The sequence below is a fragment of the Phodopus roborovskii genome, unplaced genomic scaffold (genome assembly GCF_943737965.1).
Source record: "Phodopus roborovskii unplaced genomic scaffold, PHOROB, whole genome shotgun sequence".
Taxonomy (NCBI): Eukaryota; Metazoa; Chordata; class Mammalia; order Rodentia; family Cricetidae; genus Phodopus; species Phodopus roborovskii.
The window spans coordinates 900,325-923,240 of NW_026126646.1; the positions used below are offsets into that span (position 1 = coordinate 900,325).

The following is a 22,916-nucleotide window of genomic DNA, read 5'->3' on the forward strand; positions in this document are numbered from 1 at the left end:
TTAAAAGTTGCAACCTGAACTATACCTTTTACCTAAATGTTCTAGACAAAGTAACTCTGTCTAAAAGACAGAGTCAGAACAGCTCTGTATATGCAGTTTTGCCAAGTCAAGTCAATTTTTACAAATGAAAATCTCCTTTACTTAGTATGATTTTTCTCAATAGGAAGCAACATTCAAGTATGGAAACTATTAAGCACATGACTCCCTAAAGCAGTGGTTCTCAACCTTCCTAATGCTGTGTCCTGGTGGCAACCCCCAAACACAAAATTATTTTTGTTGTTACTTCATAACTGTCATTTTTGCTTGTTATTAATTGTAATGCAAATATCTGATATGCAAACCCTATGAAAGGGTCATTCAACCCCAAAGGGGTCATGGACCACAGGCTGAGAACTGACGGGAGATGTCATTCTGTATATGTTCTCATTCTGGTTAATGAATAAAGCACTGTTGGCCAATAGGAAAGGAGATAGGAGGGACTAGGAGATGAGGAGGAAAGAGGAAGGAGGAAGGAGTGAAGATGGAGAGTCTGGAGAGAACAGAACCGCCATTCCTCCGCTTTCGGTAAGACCACGTGGAAATACATAGAAATGGGTTAATATTTAAGACAGAGCTAGCCAATAAGAAACTAGCACCTAGCCAATAACATTGTATCAAATACAGAGTCTCTGTGCATTTTTTGGGGCTGGCAGCGTGGCGGCAGGACAAGACCAGGCGGCTGTCGGGAAAACCCATACTCATTACAGAGAACCACTGCCTTTCAGAGTGTAAATGTGATCATATACAATCTTGCCCTTAGATTTCTTTGTGTTGTGTTTTAGGCAGGAAGAGAGTTCTCTGTTTTTAAATCTATTTCATCTTTTATTTTAAAAAGTAACTCAAACTTCCCAGAAAACTCAGAAGCACCCAGATTTTTATTTCCTGACCTTTCCATTCTGATGGCCTCGGTTTTACGAAGTTTCTCTTCCCAGGTTTCATTCAACTCAGCAATGATCTTCTCTGACTCCTATGGAAGGGTGCACGGGTTGGAGTGAAGAGTCATGATTTAATGCCATATTCAGCCAGGAAAGCATAACACACAATACCCTCTGAAGACAAAGGAAGAGTCCAAAATAATGAACCCTTTTTCTTTTTTATAAACCAAGAATCATAAATATTAAATCTAAAACTATATAAACCTCAAACACAAATCTTCCAACTCCTATAAAAATGGGCAAATAGTGAGTCTATGTCTGTGCACAGACAGAGAAAGGGTAATACTAACATCCAAAAATGCAAGGCGCTTTCTTCTTTTTAAATCATGGCTTCAAATTGTATTTATAATGTTTAAAAATTTATTGTTTTACAAAAACTTCAAGGACAGACTAAGGAAAATGTTAATTGAGTGGCACACTAGCAAACCTCTAGTGTTAGCAAAGACTAAATAACCATTTGTTACACAATCATTCCACAAATAAAACTGGAGACCAAAAACTCTATGTAATTAACCTAAGCCCATCCTACTCTTTGAGCTGGGTTGGGTTGAGAGCTGGGTTTCCTCACTTTCTTTATATTTATACATTCTTCCTTTCTTTCTTTATTTTTGAGACATGAGACCCTTTTTGAGACAGGATCTCATGTAGCCATCCCTGGCCTCAAACTCACTATGTAGCAAAGGATGATGCTGAATTCATGGTCCTCCTGGTTCAACCTTCCAGGTGCTGAGACTACAGGTATGTTCCTGCATGCCCAGCTTTTTATTTCTTCTTGATGATTCAATAAGAAGGCAGAAAATTTGGTGGGGCAATCAGACATCAAATACACACATGTGCGTGCGCGCACACACACACACACACACACACACAGGGTAGTTTAGGTTTTGACATTGAGAAGGTTGAACGACTACTCCATGGAACATTCCTTGAAGCCATCAGATAGCTAAGGGTTTACTGTACTGGACAGCATGCTTCCTGAATGAGCTCCAAGAGTGGGTCCTCAGACTGCTTAGCACAGCATTTGCCTTGCCTGCTCCTGTGATGGATGTGCATGGATATTTATAGGCTAAGCCTGGGCAATAGCACCCACAGTGCTGACTTTGATGCCAGTCTATAAACATCAGAGCCAGTGGCCACGCTACATGCTTAAAACTTTACTGAGTAAAAAGACCAAATTATGCACACAGGAATTTCAGCTCCGTTCACATTGTGGCTTTAAAGAAAAATTACATTCCATTATCTTTTTTTGTTTGTTTGTTTACCAGAGAGGGTTATAGAGGAATGGAGATGTTAACATTATGTATGGAAACAGGCTATTCTATGGAGACAGAAGTGGCAGCAGTGACAACGTCTGGTCTGTACTTAAAGATACAGAGAAGCAAAGGCAATAACTGTTAGGAAGATGACTTATCCTCCACTGTTGCTGCTTTCCACTGCAGTACTTTTCTCTTGTAGTGTCATGCCTAAGGAATGCAGCTCCTAAGACATTCCCAAGCATTTCTATTGTACAACTGCTGTCCCACAGTCTGGACGTTACATGTTCTGTGGCTGCATCATTAAAACGCAGGTCTGTCCAAAAGCAATTCTCACCATTCCCAAAATAAGAGCAGAACTAAGGCTCTCGGGCTTCCATGATCTACTGCACGACACTGAACACAAAGCTGTAAGGAAGCCATTTGCACTCTGGAATACAGGTGGGGAAAGAAACAGTTTATTTATGTTGTTTCGGGGAAAATTAAGAGAGCAATTTATTTGCTGATTAATGTATTACAGCTTTGTTTTCATGAGATCAGGCAGCTGAGGGGAGCCCCTGAATAATGACAGCATTGTTCCCTAGAAGCCATTCGGAAGACACTGGGTGACCTAATTCTTAAAAAAACAAAAAACAACAACAAAAAAACTACTTATTGTCTTAACTCCTAACACGTGGCATTATTTTCAGTTGGTTCTAGCTGGCAGCCAAAAAGAAATTTCTCCTTTACACTAGAGGAGGCAGGAAGGCACAATATAACAATAGTTAAGATTCAAAGTCCCCAAAGAGGACATCTGATATAAAATAATAAGAGGAGAGTTTCACTTCTCCCAACTGCCACAGTCCTGCTGGCAACAAGACCACTGACCCCTACTTGTGAGAAAAGTTGTTAATGGACACACTTTCCCACGCAGAACATCAATGAAGTCTATAGGAAAGCTTTCAAGCCAATTTTACAACAGCAGAGGTCACCCTGTCTGTACCTTGCAACCCTGAAAGGTTTCTCCTTCCTTCCCTTTTGCCAGGCATTTAGAACTTCACTTACTTTCTGAATCAAGAAACAACAGCACTGGTTTTATTTCTGTAATCACCTCCTTTTTGAAGCAAGTAAAATGCCAAGGGAAAGGATAGGATGATAAGAAAGAAAACTCTGAAGCCTACTTCATATAAAAATCTGTTACAGCTTCACCTGAAAACTAAAGCGAAAGCATCTAACACTGATTCACTTTCAGGAATGAAGATGTGCAACAAGCTAGCCTGCCTTTTTCGAGATGGTTTCTCTGTGTAGCCCTGGCTGTCCTGGAACTCACTCTGTAGACTAGAATGGTCTTGAACTGGCAGAGATCCACCTGCCTCTGCCTCCTCAGTGCACCACCACTGCCCAGTCCTTTCTTAACCTTCACCTATTGGAGTACCACTGTTCTCAACGGTCTCTGGATGGGCAGCAATTGAGAGTAGGGGACACTGAGTGATGGTGAAAAGGATCCCTGGCTGTAACTTGGTAGTATGGCTGTAACTTCCCATATCCAGAGTGAGTTTCCCCTGCCCAGGTACTCTTGAACACAAAGGCCAAAAGGTAAAGCGAAACAATACTCATGGAGGTAGTAAGCAAAGAGGAGAAAAACATGATGACCCCGATGTGGTCTGACTGCTGGCTAGAATGCTGGCAGCTGTTCTCAGCACCACAGTCACTGAAATCACTGAAGGGAAGAGGACAAGCAGTGCTGCTGACTTTCACACTTAGAGACACAAGACAGAAATGGACACACCAACAACAGGCTAAAGAAGCCTCCATCCCCACAGCTGGGATGGAGAACGTTCATCAACTTAACTGGATTTAAAACCAGGTATATGTCTGACTGTGTCTACAAGAGTACTGTGGAGAAGCTGAACCGAGAGAGAAAATCCACCATGAGTGTGGCAGCATTATCCCACAAACTGGGGTCCCAGACTGAAATAGAAACAGGGAAGGAGAAAGCCGCAGAGTCCTGGCATTATCCTTCCCCTGCTTCCTTATCTACAAAGATGTGAACAAGCAGCCTCATGCTCGCACAGCCTTCTCTATGGACTAAGCTCAAACCATGACATTAAATAAGTTGCTTCTTCTCTGGTATTTGGTTCCAACATAAATCCAGTGGAGTGGGCAATCTGCAAATGTGCAGCACCACGACCCAGGGACTCTGTCCAGTGCCCCAAGGAGGAGGAGAAAGCCTGCTGCTCCTGTGACTAAAGGCTATGGGAGGACTTCTAGAAGGTATAATTTTTGTAATCTAATAAACCCAATATCACTACTCAAATGTTCAAACTTCCAGTTAATTATACATTAATTTGACTAACAGAGGAATGGCTCTATAGAGAATTTTATCTTCAATGAGACCAACATTTCCAACTAGTTATTTTGTTTAAAAAAATTATTACTACTTTAGAAAGGGTTTCATATTACCTAGGCTGGCCTCAAACTCACTATGTAGCCAGGACAACCTTGAACACCTTATCCTCCTTTCTCCATCTCCTGAGTGCTGGGTCAACAGGCTCAAGCCACCATGTGTGGCTTTAAAACTAAATTTCTAACAAGCAACTTCACTATGACTTATAAGTTACCCACAAATTATTGTAAGTTCAAACTCAACATCCTAATAAAAGAAATTAATTTAGCCATGCCGTGGTGGCGCATGCCCTTAATCCTAGCACTCAGGAGGCAGAGGCAGTTGGATTTCTGTGAGTTCAAGGTAAGCCTGGTCTACAGAGTGAGCCAGGGCTGTCACACAGAGAAACCCTGTATTGAAAACCAAAACAACACACACAAAAAAATAAATTAACTTAAAAAAGCAATCTCATTTTTAGGGTACCTCTAGCTGTGAGCATCTCCATGTGCTAAGCCAACATTTCTGTGATGTTAATTCAGTCCTAGTTCTGCCTTCTGGAACATAAAGTGCTTTGCAAACAATCTTCAGACTCACCTTCAGACGTTCAATGGCTTCCTCCCCTCCAGGTGTAGACATGATCCTCTCTTGAATACTGGTCACAGATGTTAAGCCCACCTGACTATTAAGTGAGCATGAAGATGGAGATGAAGTAAGGGACCCCATGGATGCTGTGGAAAAATTGCCAGGGCGTTGATTCTCAGAGGCTAGCAAGTACCTATGCTTATTGTTCTGAAAATCTTTCAGATCTGGGAGACAGAAAGAAGGGAAGGTAGAGAAAGAGAAAGCGAGAAGCAGAGGAGGAAAAAAGACAGGAAGGAACACCAGTGTGAGAAAGGACAGCATCAAAGCGCCAAGACTAACACACAGACACAAAGACAAGCTCTACAACTGGCAGTTCTAGATGGCAGTTCTAAAACATGTCACTGTAATATTTGATGCCAAGCAGTCAGCCACTTCTGACTTTAGAAATGAGAAGTTTCCAGTGTGGGAGGGTATGACCACAGCTCCAAAGATGTTCTTCCTAAACAGGTGAGCTACAGCCCCTAACTCCTTCCTGCTATTCTGAGTCTTCAATAGATAAAGTTTTAGTGTACTTTTTAAGCTCCAGCAATTTTTAACAAAAAAAAAAAATCAAAATAGCAATTAATATCACATACTGACCTAACTCAGTGTTTAATGGGATTCACACAAAATTTAAGAAATGTTAGTTACAACTTTTGAACATTTAGCAGTCTGTGCACAGTAGCATTTTAATATGCCAAAAATATATTCTAAATTTTAAAAAAATAATCATAGAAATGAGAATAATTTTGAGGAAGCATGGTATTAACTTTGTAATGAATGGTTGCTTCAACAGGAAAGAACAATTAGTGAACCAACAAGTTTTAGCATATTTTTATTTATGGATCACAGCAAACAAAAATTAAAAACCATTTGAGAATTTAAGTAACCCTTCTGTGTCTAATGGCACAATCACTGAGCCGCTGGTAAGTCTTCTCAAATGAAGAGCAAAGAAACCACCACCATCACTGGTACATTGCTTTTTGTCTTTTTGTCTGAGGGCAGGGTCTCCTGAAGTTCAGTCTAGCCTCATACTTGCTACATGGCTGAGAATAACCTTGAACTCCTGACTCTCTGGCCTCCCACTCCTGTGTGCTGATTCTGCTGGGATTACAGGTGGGTGCCAGCATCCATTTTCATTTCTATGTTAAAATCAGCACATTATTACATTTGTTTATTTTGTTGTCAGAGGACAACATGTGAGAGCCAGTTCTCTCCTTCCACCATGTGGGACTAGGGACCTAAATCACATACTCAGGCTTGGTAGCAAGCACCTTTATACACTGAGCCATCTTGCTGCCCTCATTTTTAAATTTGAGAATCTACATTACTTGAATTCATATTAAAACTAGGTTTTCCTAAAAGGATATGAGGCAATAGAAGCAGTTAGGAAAAATAGTCACTCTCTGGATTTACCAATATTTACTGTTTAAAGAAAACCAGTTCTTGAAGCCCTTTAAAGGCTGTGGTAGTTGCTTCAAGACAGTTTGAAAACTACCATCTGCAAATCTAGAACATGGGGAAACAAGCAAAGAGGCATGTTTTAAAAGGTGGACAGGAACTGGAGCAAAAATCATCTGTCAGGTGATGGCAGCAAGGTGGGAAAGAGGGGACAGATGGAAATTAGAAGGTCCTTGGACACATGCAAGCCCTAAAATGAATTAAAAGAAACAGATCCAAAGGGAAACTGAGAAGTAGCCAGGGCTGCTCTCCTTTGGGGATATAAGATTAGATCTTAGTCATGCATGGTTTTCAGGAAATGCCACAGCTGCTCAGAGAAGAGATAGGCAACAAGCCGGAGTCAGCACCTTCAACACAAAAGCAAGTACAAGAAGGCACCCTCTCCACACCAATATCCTTCAGCTTTGGAGATCTCAGACAGAGCTGTTCCAGGCCAAGAGCCACGTGTGTGTTTGGGCATGCCAGTCCTCTGGGCTTAAGTCAGCACAGAAACTGATACTATATTTGGGTTCTCTTATGTATTCCCTTGTCTGAAATGGCTTCCTACAAATAAACAGATCAAGGGAATCTAAAAATCCCCAAACAGATTTGACACATCTTGATGAATTATATTAAAAGTATAGGTAACTATTTCCTTGTCAACTTAACATTATATTAATATAGTTTGTGATCTTTTGTAATATATAATCTTCATTTAAGTCATATACTCCAGCATCCCTTTTTAAAATTTTAACTTGTAATTTATAAAAAGAGATCTAAAGATCAAGTAAGATAAGGCCCAAGATATGCAGAAAGCAATGGAGTATAAGCATAGGTGAGTGCTAACCCAACATGCACAGAGCTCTTTAATTACAGACAGTCTAACTAACTAGAAATGATTTTTGTAATTATACAAAGACTCACATTTACAATGCTAATTAAAAAGGAATTTTCCTATTAAATAATCAGTTCATAAGAGGAAACAACTCAAGAGGGAAAAGGCGGTATTGACGTAGTAATGATTAAAAGCAAGAACCTGAGTTAAACTGCCTGACCTAACCATGAGAAGCCATGGCACCTCAGAAAAGGAGCCACTCCTGGCTACAGAAAAATGGGGATAAAGTGATATTACCATAAGAGATAATATATTATAGTGCCTAGAACAGGGCCAGGTATGTTATAGACATTCAATAAATGGGAGCTGATATCATCACTAGCCTTATCAACTGTGAGTTTGAATTTGATTTCATTATATGGGCAGAAACACTGAAGACTAAGGGGAAGACTCAAATTCTTACACCTCTCAACTTCAGTCAAGGCATAAATTAAAATTCACTGTTGTTTTGCTAAATGGAGAAGGGTAAAAACAAGAGAATTTGACTTTACATCACACTCTGTCTGGGATTTCCCTGTTAGGGCTGCTGGCATGCAAAGCTCATTGTAAGGCTGACCCAGCAAGGGCCAATCAGCATGTCAGCGTACAGGAAATAACCAATACATATATACACACATTTGCCTCCACTTCCAGAGTAATCATCGATCAATGGGTCAACTAAAGATAAGCAAGAGGGAAAATACAAGAAGGGTCAAAGTTCAGATTGAGTAGTGACATAGAGTGGGATGTGGCATTTGGGAAGCTAAGAAAATGAATATTCAGTAATATATATTATCATTTCAGAAATTATATTAAAATCCAGACTTCAATCAATAAGCAGTAAGCTGGAGGAGGTTTGAACCTGCTATATTCAAAGTATATAACACTTTACATTAAAAATAAAAATATGCTTTATTAAATAAACCCATATTCTATCTGACGACTATTTTACTTAACATTAAAAAATCTTGGATTTGGGGCACATGCTAGGAAATAATGGACGACCAGAACTTAGGAAAAGTTGTAATGCATACTATATAGAGACATGACTAAGGTTTTAAAAGCACATTGTACAACAGAACTTTCTGGAAGTCTAGTTCTTGAACTTGACAAGAATTAGACTTTTCCTCTTTTCAGTAGAGAACAAGAGTGAGTCATTCAAAGGTAAATCTCATCTGAAAGTAGATTGGAATGATGAATTCTTACACACGCATTATTACTACTACACTAATCCAGGGAATAAGAGCGTCCAAGTAATACTTGAAGTGGTTAATTTTTCAAAGTAAATTTAACATTAAAATAGTCTTGGATTTGGGGCACATGCTACCTAAAGAAATTTTGAGATTATATAATTTCACTGGCATTTTTTAAGGAAAAAAACTCTTAAAACCATTTTTACTACCGTTTAGTTTTATCAAGTCTCTAAAACCTAAGCTTACTTTACTTATTTGAGGAAGGGCCTCACTGTGTAGTTCTGGCTGGCCTGCAGTTCAGCAGGTAGACCAGGCTGGCCTTGAACTCACAGAGCTCAGCCTGCCTCTGCCTCCCCAGTGCCCACTACACCCAGCCCTAAGCTTGTTTTAAGTATAAGAATCAGGAGAGGAAAGTGAGTCTGTGTAACCCTTATTCACTTACTATCAATAATATCTCCCAGCCCCTGAGCACGAAGAAGGTCCTTCAGACGGGTCACTTCCTCCTTCAACTCCCGAACCAGCTTGGCATTAGGGTCCTCATTGATAACAGCATTGCATTTAATTTGCTTTGCACGATCTGCATATCTAGATATGGAAAGAAAATGAATCCTTGACATTTCTCAGAGGCTGACTTCTCATAAATAACATACCATTTGCTTCTAAAGCAAACATTTGAAGAGCCTTAACAAGTAAGTTATTTGTATGAGGCTTCATAGCACTTTACAGAGGGGACACAGGCTCAGAACTTAGGTGATTTGGCTAAGATCACAACAGAAATAAATACCAGAGAGCACTCTATGTAGTGCTCTTTTGCTCTATTAACAACATCTTTAATGGGAGAAGGAAAGACAGTTTCAGATTAAAATATTCTACATTGAAAATCTCAATGAGTATTTTGCTGGCATGTTTTCAGTGCTACATGTACTAATTATGTTTTACATTGTTTTAAAACTTGAACAAATCTATAGACTGTCCATAGAAGGGAACACTTCTATTAACAGAAATGAAGACTATCAAGAGTTGGTGACGCATGCCTTTGATCCCAGCACTCAGGAGGCAGAGAAAGGCAGATCTCTCTGAGTTTGAGGATAGCCTGGTCTACAGAGCTAGTTCCAGGACAGGCTCCAAAACAGTACAGAGAAATCCCGTCTCAAACAAACAAAAAGCTCTTAATTTATCCCAATAAATCTGGGAGCCACAGAAGTAAACTCCATTATAACAAAGTCATTTTCCCCTCATTATGAGAAAAAAAGGTCACATGTCAGCTCTCAACATGTAAGAAGATCCATGGAAGACACTAAACAGTCACTGAGGCCAAAGCACAGTACCTCAGGGTGCTCAAGGTTTCATCATAGTTGATGTCTGCTGGGCTCAGAGCAGCAACCATTGCAGTCCGAGAGTTGCCACCTAAGAAAAGGAATTGAGTATCTCAAATCACACTCTTTTTAAAAGGAGAATTTTATTTACTGACCCTAAACTTGAATCAAAAGCGAACAATTTTTTTTTTTTTTTTCATTTCTTTGTTTGTCCTGACAAGGCTTGAGCTGACAATCTTTCCCCAACTGGGGAAAACCAAAAGCAAGCCAGAAAGAGACAAGAAGCACTCAAGTGAGTTACGACGCATACTGAGAGATGACTCTTCTCCAAAGCAGATATGGGGTAAAACAAGCCATAACACACCATCACTAAACGGCTTTAAAATGACAACCACGAAGTTATCACGGACTAGTGGTCAACATACCTAGGTTTTCTCGAAGGAGCCAAGTGAGAACAGAATCTCTGTAGGGAATAAAATCAGTTTTCTTCTTCTTTTTACTCTATTAAAGAGAAGAGAAGAATTTTAGCAATATTATAGGGGAAAATTCACATGAAAAGCAAATCAGCGTCAAATTCTGAAATAACCAAACTGTAATGGAATTCCATCAAGATTGAAATGTTTTTCTCACAAATCAATTCTTCAAAAAGCACATGCAAAATAATTTCTTTTAACATTTCATTTTAAAACTCTCTATAACACAAAGTCAAGGAAGTAGTATTACAATGTATATGGTAGACTCACTTCGTAGCTTTTACATTATTTTGTCATTACCAAACCACTTGAGTAAACATCAAGCACAAGGTCTAAATACTTCAGCAGATATGCTGTTTGCAAGGAACAAATTAAGTAAATTTAACAATATAGTACTATTATCTAATATCCTACCCACATCACTAGACCTGCTGATATTTTAAAACAAACCCAGTATTTCCTATAACCAATGAGACTTAACGCACTAGTTAGAACTCTCTCCCAAAAGGAGAGAGCCGACTCCCAAAAGTTGTCCTCAGACATCTGCACATGTACCATAGCACATGCAGCCCCCAAAACAATAATAAAGAAAATCTTTTACAGCAAGATCCAAAAAGTGGAAAAACAAATCAAGCACATGAATACTAAATGCAAATATTGCTTCTACTCTGATCTTATATAATTCTTAAAGTATTTGTACAGAAATATAAGAAAGAGAAAATTATATACTACTGGGTAAAGAAAGATTAAAAAAAATCTTTTCTAGCTTCAGTTAAAATTTTAAATTGGGGGCTGGAGAGAAGGCTCAGAGATTAAGAGCACTGGCTGCTCAGAGGTCCTGAGTTCAGTTCCCAGCAACCACATGGTGGCTTACAACAATCTATAATGAGATCTAGTGCCTCCTTCTGGCATGCAGGCAGGACACTGTATACATAATAAATAAATAAATAACAATCTTAAAAAAAAAAATTTTTTTTCCCAGGGAACCCCATGCTCTCTTCTGGCTTCCACAGGCACCAGGCATGTATGTGGTCACATACATACCTACAGGCAAACACTGGTACACATACAATAAAAATAAAGAAAATACTTGAAAAAAATTTTTAAAGTTTAAATTGATTCTACAGCCTTTACTTCACCTATGTATAAACAAATAATAGGAAAAGATATCTTAAATTATTCATAAATGTCTATGGTGGGTAATAAGAAAGATAAAGCAGGATATAGATATAGTAATAATATATAATCTTATTTTATCTTATTTGTTTGCTATGCTTTAGAATAGGACTACAAGAAAATGTAACTTATTCTCTTCTGAGCAGTTTACAGAACTGTTAAGAGACATTCTTACAGATTACTGGAGCAAACATCACAACACAATGTTAAAGCTCCCTCAAATTTTCTCTTGTTCCTTTACTCTATTCCTTCTCCAAGTGTGAAATCTCCTGATTAACAACCACTCTTAAACAATCATTCTGAATTCCAGTGCCAGGAAAAAAAAAAAAAAAAAAAAAAAAGCAACAAACCCTTTTTGAAGGTTCTATTCTAACTTATGCCCTGTCTGTCTCTAAAAATGTGAAAAGCATAGAGCTGTTTGTTCATTTAGTACTTCAGTGTGACCGATCCTCCCATACCTTGCTGGTGCAGTTATCCTACAATTGAAAGCATTTAAAGGAGAGAAAAGAACACAGGATGAGCCTCTAGAATAAATGGAAATCAGAGTACTTTCTAGAGACAAGAAGAGATTAAATTCTAAGTGATTTAAATGACCCATTTAAATCTAAATTAGTGCATACAAGAACTATTTTGGGTTTTAAACTTAAATAATAAAGGTTACGCAAAATTTGTTTTAGCTTTACTGTGCCACTGTTGCAAAAAACACTTTTTAATTTATGTATGCACCACAGAGGTGGTCTCTGCGGTGATGGAATTGAAAAATTACAATGTTGTTGCTGTCTTCAGGTGGGAGCACAATGCACTGTTTGTAGAAATGTTAGTGGAAACAAACCCACTATATTGACAGTCATATAGAACATACAAGTACATATAATTATTTTCAATACATGGCATTTGGTGATTGAGACTCACTTATATATCACTGTACTATTTCCCCCATTGTTTTAATATATTCTTTCTACTTATTACAAGACAAGATCATCTAATGGTGTATTTCTAAGAATGCATTCATCTAATTAAATGATACATGACTATACTTTTAAAATATATATATTATTGGCTTCTAAACTGACATCATTCTCCAAAGCCACATGATTCAAACTACTCCAAAAATATATTTGGTTATTGTGAGGTATGAAATAAGGCTCAAAAAAATGATCAAGTTTTATATCTTTGCTCTAGCATTACATAGGAACAGTTGTTTTCTTCTACTTTCAGCACAAAGCTATATTACACTCTAGTCCTACCTGAAAAGATTTTAAAAACCACTAAAAAGGCCAAAAACAGTACCACCTTCATAAAGAAGCATATGTGTCAGCAAGTTCACTTGCTGAGTAGACATCTCCTCTTAGAGTGAATGGAAAACTCACCACCTCTGCCAAGGCTGAAATGACTTTGCCCAAAGTTGTAAGAGACTTATTAATATTTGCACCTTCCTAAAAGAAACATCAAACATGAAAGAATTACAACAGAGAATTTCTACTACCACACACCACATACTGCTATAAGCTGAGCATATCTGCTTCTCCTGTACTCCCAAAGGAGCCATCTCCTTAGCCCCTCATAGCTGCTTAAGACATAAGTTCTACAGACACCTTTAGCCTTTGGTCTTTCCTTTGCCCACTTGGTAATATGCTGAGACCACACACCCACCTCCCAAACCTTTCTGCCTTCAAGATGCTTGTGCTGTGAAATCTTATTTTGTTTGGTTTTGTTTCGGTTTTTTTTGTTGTTGTTGTTTTGAGACAGGATTTCTCTGTAGCTTTGGAGTCGGTCCTATAACTTGCTCTGTAGGCCAGGCTGACCTCAAACTCACTGAGATCCGCCTGCTTCTGCCTCCCGAGTGCTAGGATCAAAGGCGTGAGCCACCACTGCCTGGCACAAAATCTTACAGGAGCAAGCCATCCTCTCACAACTCACCAACATGAAAGGCCTGTCCTTATTAAACAATATCTCCATCGAAGTCCACACTTGTTCTTACAGCTGTATCTTATATATCCTATTCCCATTATACTGTCTCTTCCACTTAGTCAAATTTTGCCCATTTCTCAAAATATAATACAACTCTCACTCTTAATCATAAACTCTTCCCGAATTATTTTGTTGTCTTAACTTATCATTTCATTGAACTTATCGATTAATAATTAGAAACCTTTCATTAAAAACTAAATCTAAAAACTAGGTTTTGTAGCTCACATAGTCTATGGTGGACTAGAGATACAGCTCAACTGGCAGTGTGCCTGACTAACACACACGGAGTACCAGGTGCTATCCGATCTCTAGCACCACATGAAGGAGACATGGTGGCACACACACATAATCTTAGCACCTGATGGAAGCAGGAAGTCAGAGAGTTCAAGCTCATCCTAGCTATATATTAACTTCAAGGTCAGCCTGGACTATGCGAGAACCTGTATCAAAATAGTAAATACCACCATAAAAAAATATATAAATTAAAAGTTACAGCTATCTCTCAACAGAATTTTATTTGTAAAACTAGGCAGTAACTGTTTTTGGCCCATAGCCAGTTTATAAATCCATGTTATGAACACTGATTAACTAGACCATTTTGCTAAAATACATACATACCTTTAATCGAGTTCCTTTGGCACCAGTTGAATCAGCTCGTTCACTTCCTGCTAGATCCACCAAGCTGATTTTACTGACCTAAGTAAAGAGCAGTAACATGGAAATTAAAAATAAGCAAGATAGCTAGGTTTGGTAGTATATGGTTGTGATCCCCATACTCAGGAGGCAGAGGCAAAGGCAGAAGGAACATCCATGAGCTCAGACAGTGATAACAAATTCAAGACTTAACAAAAAAAAAAAAAAAAAAAAAAAAAAAAAAAAAAATAGGAGTAGTCCCTGTACCCAGGAAGCAGAGACAGGTGGATTTCTGTGAATTCCAGGCCAGTCGAGTTCCAGGGCAGCCAGAGATACATACTGAGGCATGTCTCAAAACACATTGACCTCCCTCTATATGTACACACATGTGCATACACACACGAAATCTATTAAATTGGCATATGAAACATGGAGCATTGAACAACTGGAGCTCTCATATACTTCTAGTGGCAATAATTGTTCTGAAAACTGTTTAGCTGTTTCTTAATAAGCTAAGTATGCCTTTAATCCTAGCATACAGAGACAGAGACAGGCCAGCCTGGTCTACATGGCAAGTTCCAGGACAGCCAGGACTATATAGTTGAAAGACCCTTCCTCAAAAGACAAAACAAAACAAACAAAAACCCCAAACAAGAAGCTAAACATCTGACACAAGACTCAGTTCTACTATTAAGTATTTGCCAATAAAAAGGATAAATATCAAATTGCCAGCTGTGCGTGGTGTCTATAACCTGTAATCCCAACACTTGTGAGGATGAAGCAAGAAGATCATGGAGCTAAGTGAGTTCAAGGTCAAACTGGAATAAACAAGTGCTCAGAAAAACAAGAAACAAATCTCCACACAACATGTACACAAATGTTCCTAGGGTCAGTTGAATTAAATAATGAAATATTTGCTAGCAATGAAAAGGAACCAACTTTCAACATAAAAACACAAATGAACCTCAAAATCATTATAAGCAAAAGAAATTTTCCAAAAATGAAGTATACACTGCATCTTGTATACATAAATAAAAACTAATCTATACTGACAAGAAGCATATTAAGAACTTCCTGGATGATGCTGAAGAGGAGACAGAGAAATACCACAGAATCATGAGGCAACTTTGTAGAGCAACAGAAATTCTCAGCGTACTGACTATTTCACATATATAAGCATTCGTCAAAAATGGTCAATTTTGTCAGGCAGGGGTAGTTCACACCTTTAATCCCAGCACTCAGGAGGCAGAGGCAGGTGGCTCTCTGTAAGTTCAAGGCTAGCCTGGTCTACAGAGTGAGGTGGTCAGGCTACATAGTCCGTCTCAAAAAAAAAAAAAAAAAAAAAAAGAAAAAAAGAAAAAAAACCTAAAGGAGGTCAAATATTATATTTTGAATGTGTGTAGGTTATTATACATCTTTATAATAAAATTGTTCAAAAACACTCAGGACGGTTTAGAGAAAAGAATCTAGAAGATGCAGGCTCAATGGCAGAACACTTGTTTGGAATACAAAAGACCCTGGGTCTAATTAGAATGAAACAAAAATCAGTCGTTAAGCATAAAATGACTCCAGCTTTTAGTAACAACACTATCAGAGAGCATTTACTTTACAGGGCAAAGGGCAGAGAATCCTTTCTAAGTACCAGTACAATAAATCTAGATTCAGGTTTGCAACACCATGAATACAGCACAAGGGTGGAGCACTTATCTACGGTGAGTGAGCTCTATGTTCAATTCCTAACACCCTACTTATCCTACCCCCAAACAAAGAAAATACAGCTGAATGCCATTTAAGAGCTTAAGTAGTATCATCATATATATGTTTATTAATTACAACAACAAAACTAACAAATACTGAGTGGCTACTTGGAGCTAGACACTATTATATTCATTTAATCTACATTAATACTTAATCCTTTTAACAACCATCTGAAGTTGTTACAGAGGAGAAATCAGAGGCATAAGGAAGTTAAGGTAGTTTGCTCTACTAAAATGTAGCAAAGCTATGACTCAATGTAAGCAATTTCATTCCATGCTCTACAGTATTTAACCACTAACAAAATGAGAAATTTAAAATCAGGGGGGCGGGGCTGGAGAGATGGCTCAGCGGTTAAGAGCACTAACTGCTCTTCCAGAGGACCAGGGTTCAATTCCCAGCATCCACATAGCAGCTCACAACTGTCTGTAACTTCAGTTACAAGGGATCTGACACCTTTATACCAATGCACATAAAATAAGGTTAAATAAACTATTTTAAAAAAAAGAAAAACTCAGTGGTGGTTGGGAGAGCTTGCCTAACATGCTTGATCCTCAGGACCAGAAAAACAAAACAGACAACTACAAAGGAAAACAAAGGGCTAGGGATAGCTCAGTAGTAGAGTGTCTGCCTACTATGTAGTAGGCTCTGAGTAATAGATTCTCAGGAACAGAAGCAAACAAACAGGCAAAGGTACTTAAACAATATCAGAGTTGTATCAAGTTATTTCCCAGGAATGAAGCATATTTTGCATGCCTAATTACCTGCAGGCATCACTGCAATAACTTTATCAATGAAGATTATTGCTGTCCTGTCTAGAATTTCTTTTCCCCCTGGAAAGAACTACTTAAAACTGTCCTGCATAAAATGAGCAAACTATCAGACCCAAAGTTTTAAATTATTTTTTAACTGTGTTTTCTTTCTATCTTTCAGTTCCAGTAAGACCCACACTTAAAACTGGTGTGGGGTAAATGGTTAAGTAGAAATTAAAAACCACCTCTAGTAAGTAAAAGAACAACACTTATCCTGTCCAAAAAATGTAGAGGGTAGCAGAGGGATTTCTCAAAATTTTCCTCACAAAATCTCTTCGTGACAAGAGATCAAAGCCCTCGTACCTTCTCAGTGGACAGGTTAGTCTCGGCGTCACATTTCTTCTGGGTGAAAACAATGGTAAACACAGCGTGGGAACGGCTACTTGTTTCATTCATGTTGGTAGCTGCCACCGTCCTAAATAAATGCAAAGGTGATGGTTTGACAAGAGAATTCTTCCTTGAGAGTTAAAATGGATAGTGGGCTCTATACAACATACATAACGATCACAAACAACAGTCTTAAACCTACTCATTCAATTGCTCTGAATTCTGTCTTATTTGTGAGCCCATCAAGTCAGCTCACAACTCAAAAGGCACTTTTCATACTCCAGCTATCCCTTTAGTAATCACTAGAGCATTTAATTTTTATTCTATATTAGGAGCTCATTTATTCCAGAATCAATTACTACCACAGCCTCATCTAGACATTACAGCTAACATTTTACCATGACTTAATCGATACCTACGAGTTAACTCAACAAAGGTTCTGACCTGTTTCAATAATCACCATTTTAATGAAAAGAGCTACTTAATATGCTGAAGCTATACCACTCCAGCATAGCCAAAGACTCAAAGGACTCTACAACTAAAGCAACATTCATAGCTACAAATGTGGCTTCAGTCCTTACACTGGAAAAAAAGGACCTCAAAATATGCCAAAGGACTCAGTCATTAGTCTGTTTCCTACCATACCTGGCTTTGTTCCCAGCATCCATGAGGTCAGCAATGTCAGTGTATGAAGTGACTGCCAGCTTGGACAGATCCTCCACATAGGGTCCAAGAAGCGGGTGTTCACGCACACGCAAATTACCCTTGTTTTTGGGATTCAGCAAATCTCGTACTCTCTCACAGTAAATTTCCATGTAGCTCACCTAGGAACATTTTATTAGAGTAAATTAAAGGATATGGAAAAGATATATACACACTAGACACTTTTTCAAAGATAATCATACGATACAGACCTGAAGATTCAGGATGCAGGAGGCAGAGACAGAAGGATCATGCACTCACGGTCAGCCTGAACTAAAACAGGGAGATGCTGTCTCATTTTAAAAAGTTATAAAAAGTTGTACAATTATAGGTCAGAACACCATGGTCCTGGGCCCTTTTTTCTACTAACAGTATTGTGGATATCAGGCTACATGGGTCAGAAGTAGTCTTTTCTTGAGAAGGAAAAGAAGACAAACAGGTACCATACTGGCTATTTGTCTTAGGCAAAACTTATATTTCTAGAAGAACTTTATGAGTGCCCACACCCTGCTTTAAATCAGAATATTGTAGCTAAACTGGGCCTCAAATTTCCAATCCTCCTGCCTCAGCCTTCTATTGCTGAGATTACAGGGATGTACCATCTCACCCAGCTTTATTGGTACTTTATAAATACTTTATAAATATGGTTGGAATGTAAAATAAAATAAACAAATAAAAGAATGCATATTACTGTCAATATTGAGCCTTAAAGTGAGGTTATTCTAAGAGCCTGGAAATTAATATTTTCATCAGTAATAAAGTACAGAGAAACCCTATCTCAAAAAAAAAAAAAAATCCTAAACCAAAAAACCCAAAAATATTCAGACATAGACACAGAAAACAAAAGAGACCAATGACTAATCCATTTGGTGGTGGTGGTGGTGGTGGTGGCAGGTGTATGATCTTGTGGACATGCATGTGAAGGCTAGAAATAAATCTTATCTTGGGTGTCCTTCAGAAACCATTAACTTTTTTTTTTTTTTTTTTTTTTTTTTTTTTTTTGAGATGGAGTCTCCCACTGGCATGAAGCTTGTTGGCAGGAGGTACCAGAGAACAGACTACTCCTGACTGCTCGGAGCTAGATTCCACGTTCACACCACTCTTGGCTCCTTCACACTAAGTACTTTAACTTAAGCTATTTCTCAAAACTAAAGCTCCTTGATACGGCTAGTCCTGCTAGCTAGCTTCCTTGCGAACCTCCCTGGCTCTGCCTCTGACTTCCAAGAGGTCCACCTACCAAGTATTTACATGGGTTCTGCAGTAGAGTTTTCAGTCATAAGAAGAATGAAATTCTGTCATTTGTAGGAAAATAGATGTAACCAGAGATCAATTAAATAAATCAGACTCAGAAATTTTAAGAAGTCTAACTTTGATTCCGCATCCCTCACCACCTACAGTGCTGGAGATAAGAGCCCAGAGCCTTCTCCAAGAGAAGCAAGCATTCTAATGCTAAGTTACATCCTCAGCCCCAGCCTGTCCCTGACAAAGCTATAACTTCAGACTTTAAACACATGGATCTAAAGTATGGTAAGTCATCACAACATGCCAAGTCATGCCTTCCTAGAAAGAAGACTCTTCTGCACCACAGCTTTTTTTTTTTTTTAATAATAATAATTTATTTTTATTTTATGTTCACTGGTATTTTGCCTGCATGAATATCTGTATGAGGGTGTCAGATCTTGGCATTACAGACAGTTGTGAGCTGACATGTGGGTGCTGGGAACTGAACCAGGGTCCTCTGGATGAGCAGCAAGTGCTCTTAACCGCTAAGTCATCTCTCTAGGCCCATGCACCATAGCTTTTTGAGCATACAATATCAACTCTTACAATTTCAATTCTACATTTTCAGAGTACCTAAAATAGAATCTTTTTCGTTCATCCTGACATGCACTTTTTTTTGGTTTTTCAAGACAGGGTTTCTCTGTGTAGCTTTGGAGCCTGTCCTAGAACTAGCTCTGTAAACCAGCCTGGCGGCAAACTTACAGAGATTCATTCACCTGCCTCTGCCTCCAAGTGCTGGGATTAAAGGTGTGCGCCATCACCACCAAGTGACGAATGCTTTTTTTATATAGCATTTTAAAGTAATAAAATTTTGAAAATGAACAAGTCTGAAAGTGAAGTAACTGATTAGTGATGAAAGTCAAACAACAGGGTTCCAAGGTTCTCTCTGACAGCACATCACCACACAGCTCAGACCAGCCATCTCTCCAGCCCCTATACTTTAATCATCCTTGTATACTTAAATTTCTATACACTATATTGAAACTCCAGAAGGTAAATATTTCTCTTCTTAGAAAATTAGCCAGGTGGTGGTGGTGTACCCCTTTAATCCCAGCACCTGGGAGACAGAGGCAGGTAGATCTGAATTCAAGGCTAGTTTGGTCTACAGAGTGAGTTCCAGAACAGCCAGGCTTACAGACAGAAACGCTGTCTAGAAAAACAAACAAACAAACAAGAAGTAACCTATGAAGTATGTTGGAACTAGATGAATATACTGTAGGAAAGAAAAACAGAACAAAGCAAGGTCAATCAGGGGTGCCGAGCTACACTCAAGTTCTAATATTAGCTGTAATGGTCAAGGCACCAAGACGGCAAACCCTGAGCAAGGATTTCAAAACTGAAGGCCGAAACATAACCAAAAAGGTATCAAGCTAAAAGCCTAGGAATGTGGTTCTGTGGTATAGCCTCGCATGTATAAAACCTTAGGTTTAACTTAGCACTACAAAGAGAGAATGTAACACAGAGTTGGCAGACAGCAAGCTAGCTCATCAAGGAAAGGAGCTTACTGTCAAACCCAACAACCTGTGTTCTACCCTTGGGTCTAACATGTGGGAAGGAGAAAATGAACTTCTGCAAGTAGTGCTCTGATCACACATACACATCACAAATAAATGGAGCATAGTTTTAAAAATGTTAAATAGTCTGGTAAAGTAGCTAAGTAAGTAGAGTGCTTGTCTTGTATACACAGCTGTGGGTACAATTATCAGCATCAATAAATCAGATATGGTGGCTTACATCTATAATCTCAGCCGAGGTAGACAAAGTAAGATCAAAAGCTCAAAGTCATCCTAGGCTACATAGTCTAGCCAGGAATAAATGAAATTCTGTCACACATACAAGACAGACAGACAGACACACACACACACACACACACACACACACACACACAGACACACACACACACAACATGATCAATCATTACAGGACTGGGCATGTAGCTCAGCGGTGACGTGCTCATGTGAGGCACTGTGTTTAATCTTAAGTACTATAAAAAGTAAATTTTTATAAAAATTATGGGGGAAAAGGAGAGTAACCCTGGGAGATAAACCATGATTCAATAGATGGCCCTATACCCAGACACATACCAGCAACACTAAGTGAACTCAGTGAGCTTAAAACAAAAGCAAAACAAAACCAAAAACAAACATGAAATTAGAAGGCTATAGTGGTAGGGGGAGGGGGAGATTGGGAGAAAAACAGTGGGGAGGGGTCAGGAAAACACATTATTCCATCAAGGAATTCTCAAACAATTTACAAAAAAGATATCCAGAGGAAGAAGTTTTCAGACAATAGAAGATTATATATTAAGACCTTGAGAGGATAATGTTACTAATCCATTATAGAAATTGATTTTAAAAAGAGTCAGTATGATGGGGCAAACAGGTGAAAAAGTGGAGAAAAAAGAGGCCACAAATGTGGTGCACAGAGTGCACTAGGACTTGAAGATGCACTCCAAACGATTTGTGAAGACTAACACAAACAGAATATTCTCTTATTACCCATAAGCTAAAAAAGTCCTTTGTCTGATTTAAAGAACTGTTATAGGTCAAGAAAAACTAGTTAAATAGAAAGCTGAAATGAAGCACACTCCCCTTTTCGTATATGATAGCCATAAAGCAAAATAATTTAAAAATTCAGAAAAGTGTGCAACCCTTAATTAGTAAAGAAAAAACTCCACAGCAATTGCATAAAACAAGTAGAAACCATAAGTACTGTCAAAAATCACACTATATAATAAAGAAAAAAAGAGAAAGGAAGGCAGGAAGAAAGGAAAGGGAGGAAGGAAGGAAGGAAGGTAGGTGACACATGCCTTTAATCCCAGAAGAGGCAGGTGAGTTCAAGGCCAGCATGGTCTACAGAGTAAGTTCCAGGACAGCCAGGGCTACACAGAGAAACCCTGTTTTGGAGGGAGGAAATTACTAGCATTTTCTTAAAAGGCAGTTTTATTTCCTAGAACAGTAGGTTCGTGTTAAAAGAACATTGCCATTAGTAAGTAACACAATACACAAAAAAGGGTGTTTTCCTCTCTCTGTGTGTATGGTAACAATAGTTTTAAAACCACATACTTCCCAACTAAAAGAAGAGAGTTCACATCAAGTAAAAGAAAATAAACTGTGATTCTCAAGTGTAAATAAAGTCTGTGTTAGTAGTGAATATAGCTGCCTTGCCTTTGAAATATTAAACAAGTGTGCATATAATTTACAAGATTATAAAACACATTAATAATCAAAGAAATTCAAATTTAACAAAAGTTATGTATTATCAAATAGGCAAATAATAATAATAATAATTTTTTTCTTTTTATAAGCATGTGTTTGTAAGCATGTGAGGGCAGAAGCTTCCAGAGTCTAAGAAAGGGCTTCAGATACCCTGGAGGTAGAGCTGTAACTGGATGTGAGCTCCCTGCTTGGGTCCTGGGAACAGAACTCAATGCTCACAAGAGCAGTCCTCATTCTGAACCACTGAGCCATCTCTCCTGCCCCAAATTGACAAAGATTTAAAACTAAAAATACTAAATATTTAAAAGAGCACAGTGGTTGCCAGTTTCTCCTGAAAGAATGAACTACTATAGTCTTTCTTTTCTAAAAGCCATCTGCCAATCAAATGTTTCACTTAACAACTAAGATACATATTAGCACCCAATTAACTTTGAACAATTTAATTGCAATATTATTCATTATAACCAAAACTTAGAAACAGTCTAAACCCATAAAATTAAGGGAATGCTTTAAGTGAGCAGAAACAAAGTTA

General features: G+C 38.3%; 1 protein-coding gene across 15 annotated transcripts in view; it reads right to left on the reverse strand.

Moving 5' to 3' along the window:
- The window catches only part of Kif1b (kinesin family member 1B), a 132,390-nt gene that overhangs the window by 72,750 nt on the left and 36,724 nt on the right, over positions 1 to 22,916 (reverse strand). For 4 of the 15 annotated variants that reach the window (XM_051173992.1, XM_051173981.1, XM_051173995.1 and 1 more), the window contains exons 6-16: positions 17,829 to 18,007; positions 17,160 to 17,271; positions 14,275 to 14,352; positions 13,056 to 13,121; positions 12,144 to 12,161; positions 10,462 to 10,537; positions 10,049 to 10,127; positions 9,163 to 9,305; positions 8,164 to 8,205; positions 5,187 to 5,398; positions 927 to 1,006 (exon numbers count right to left, since the gene is read on the reverse strand). In XM_051173992.1, coding sequence (XP_051029949.1) covers positions 927 to 1,006; positions 5,187 to 5,398; positions 8,164 to 8,205; positions 9,163 to 9,305; positions 10,049 to 10,127; positions 10,462 to 10,537; positions 12,144 to 12,161; positions 13,056 to 13,121; positions 14,275 to 14,352; positions 17,160 to 17,271; positions 17,829 to 18,007 — 1,085 coding nt within the window. The remainder of the gene's footprint in view (positions 1 to 926; positions 1,007 to 5,186; positions 5,399 to 8,163; positions 8,206 to 9,162; positions 9,306 to 10,048; positions 10,128 to 10,461; positions 10,538 to 12,143; positions 12,162 to 13,055; positions 13,122 to 14,274; positions 14,353 to 17,159; positions 17,272 to 17,828; positions 18,008 to 22,916) is intronic. The other 11 variants (XM_051173989.1, XM_051173993.1, XM_051173991.1 and 8 more) reach the window with 5 other exon arrangements.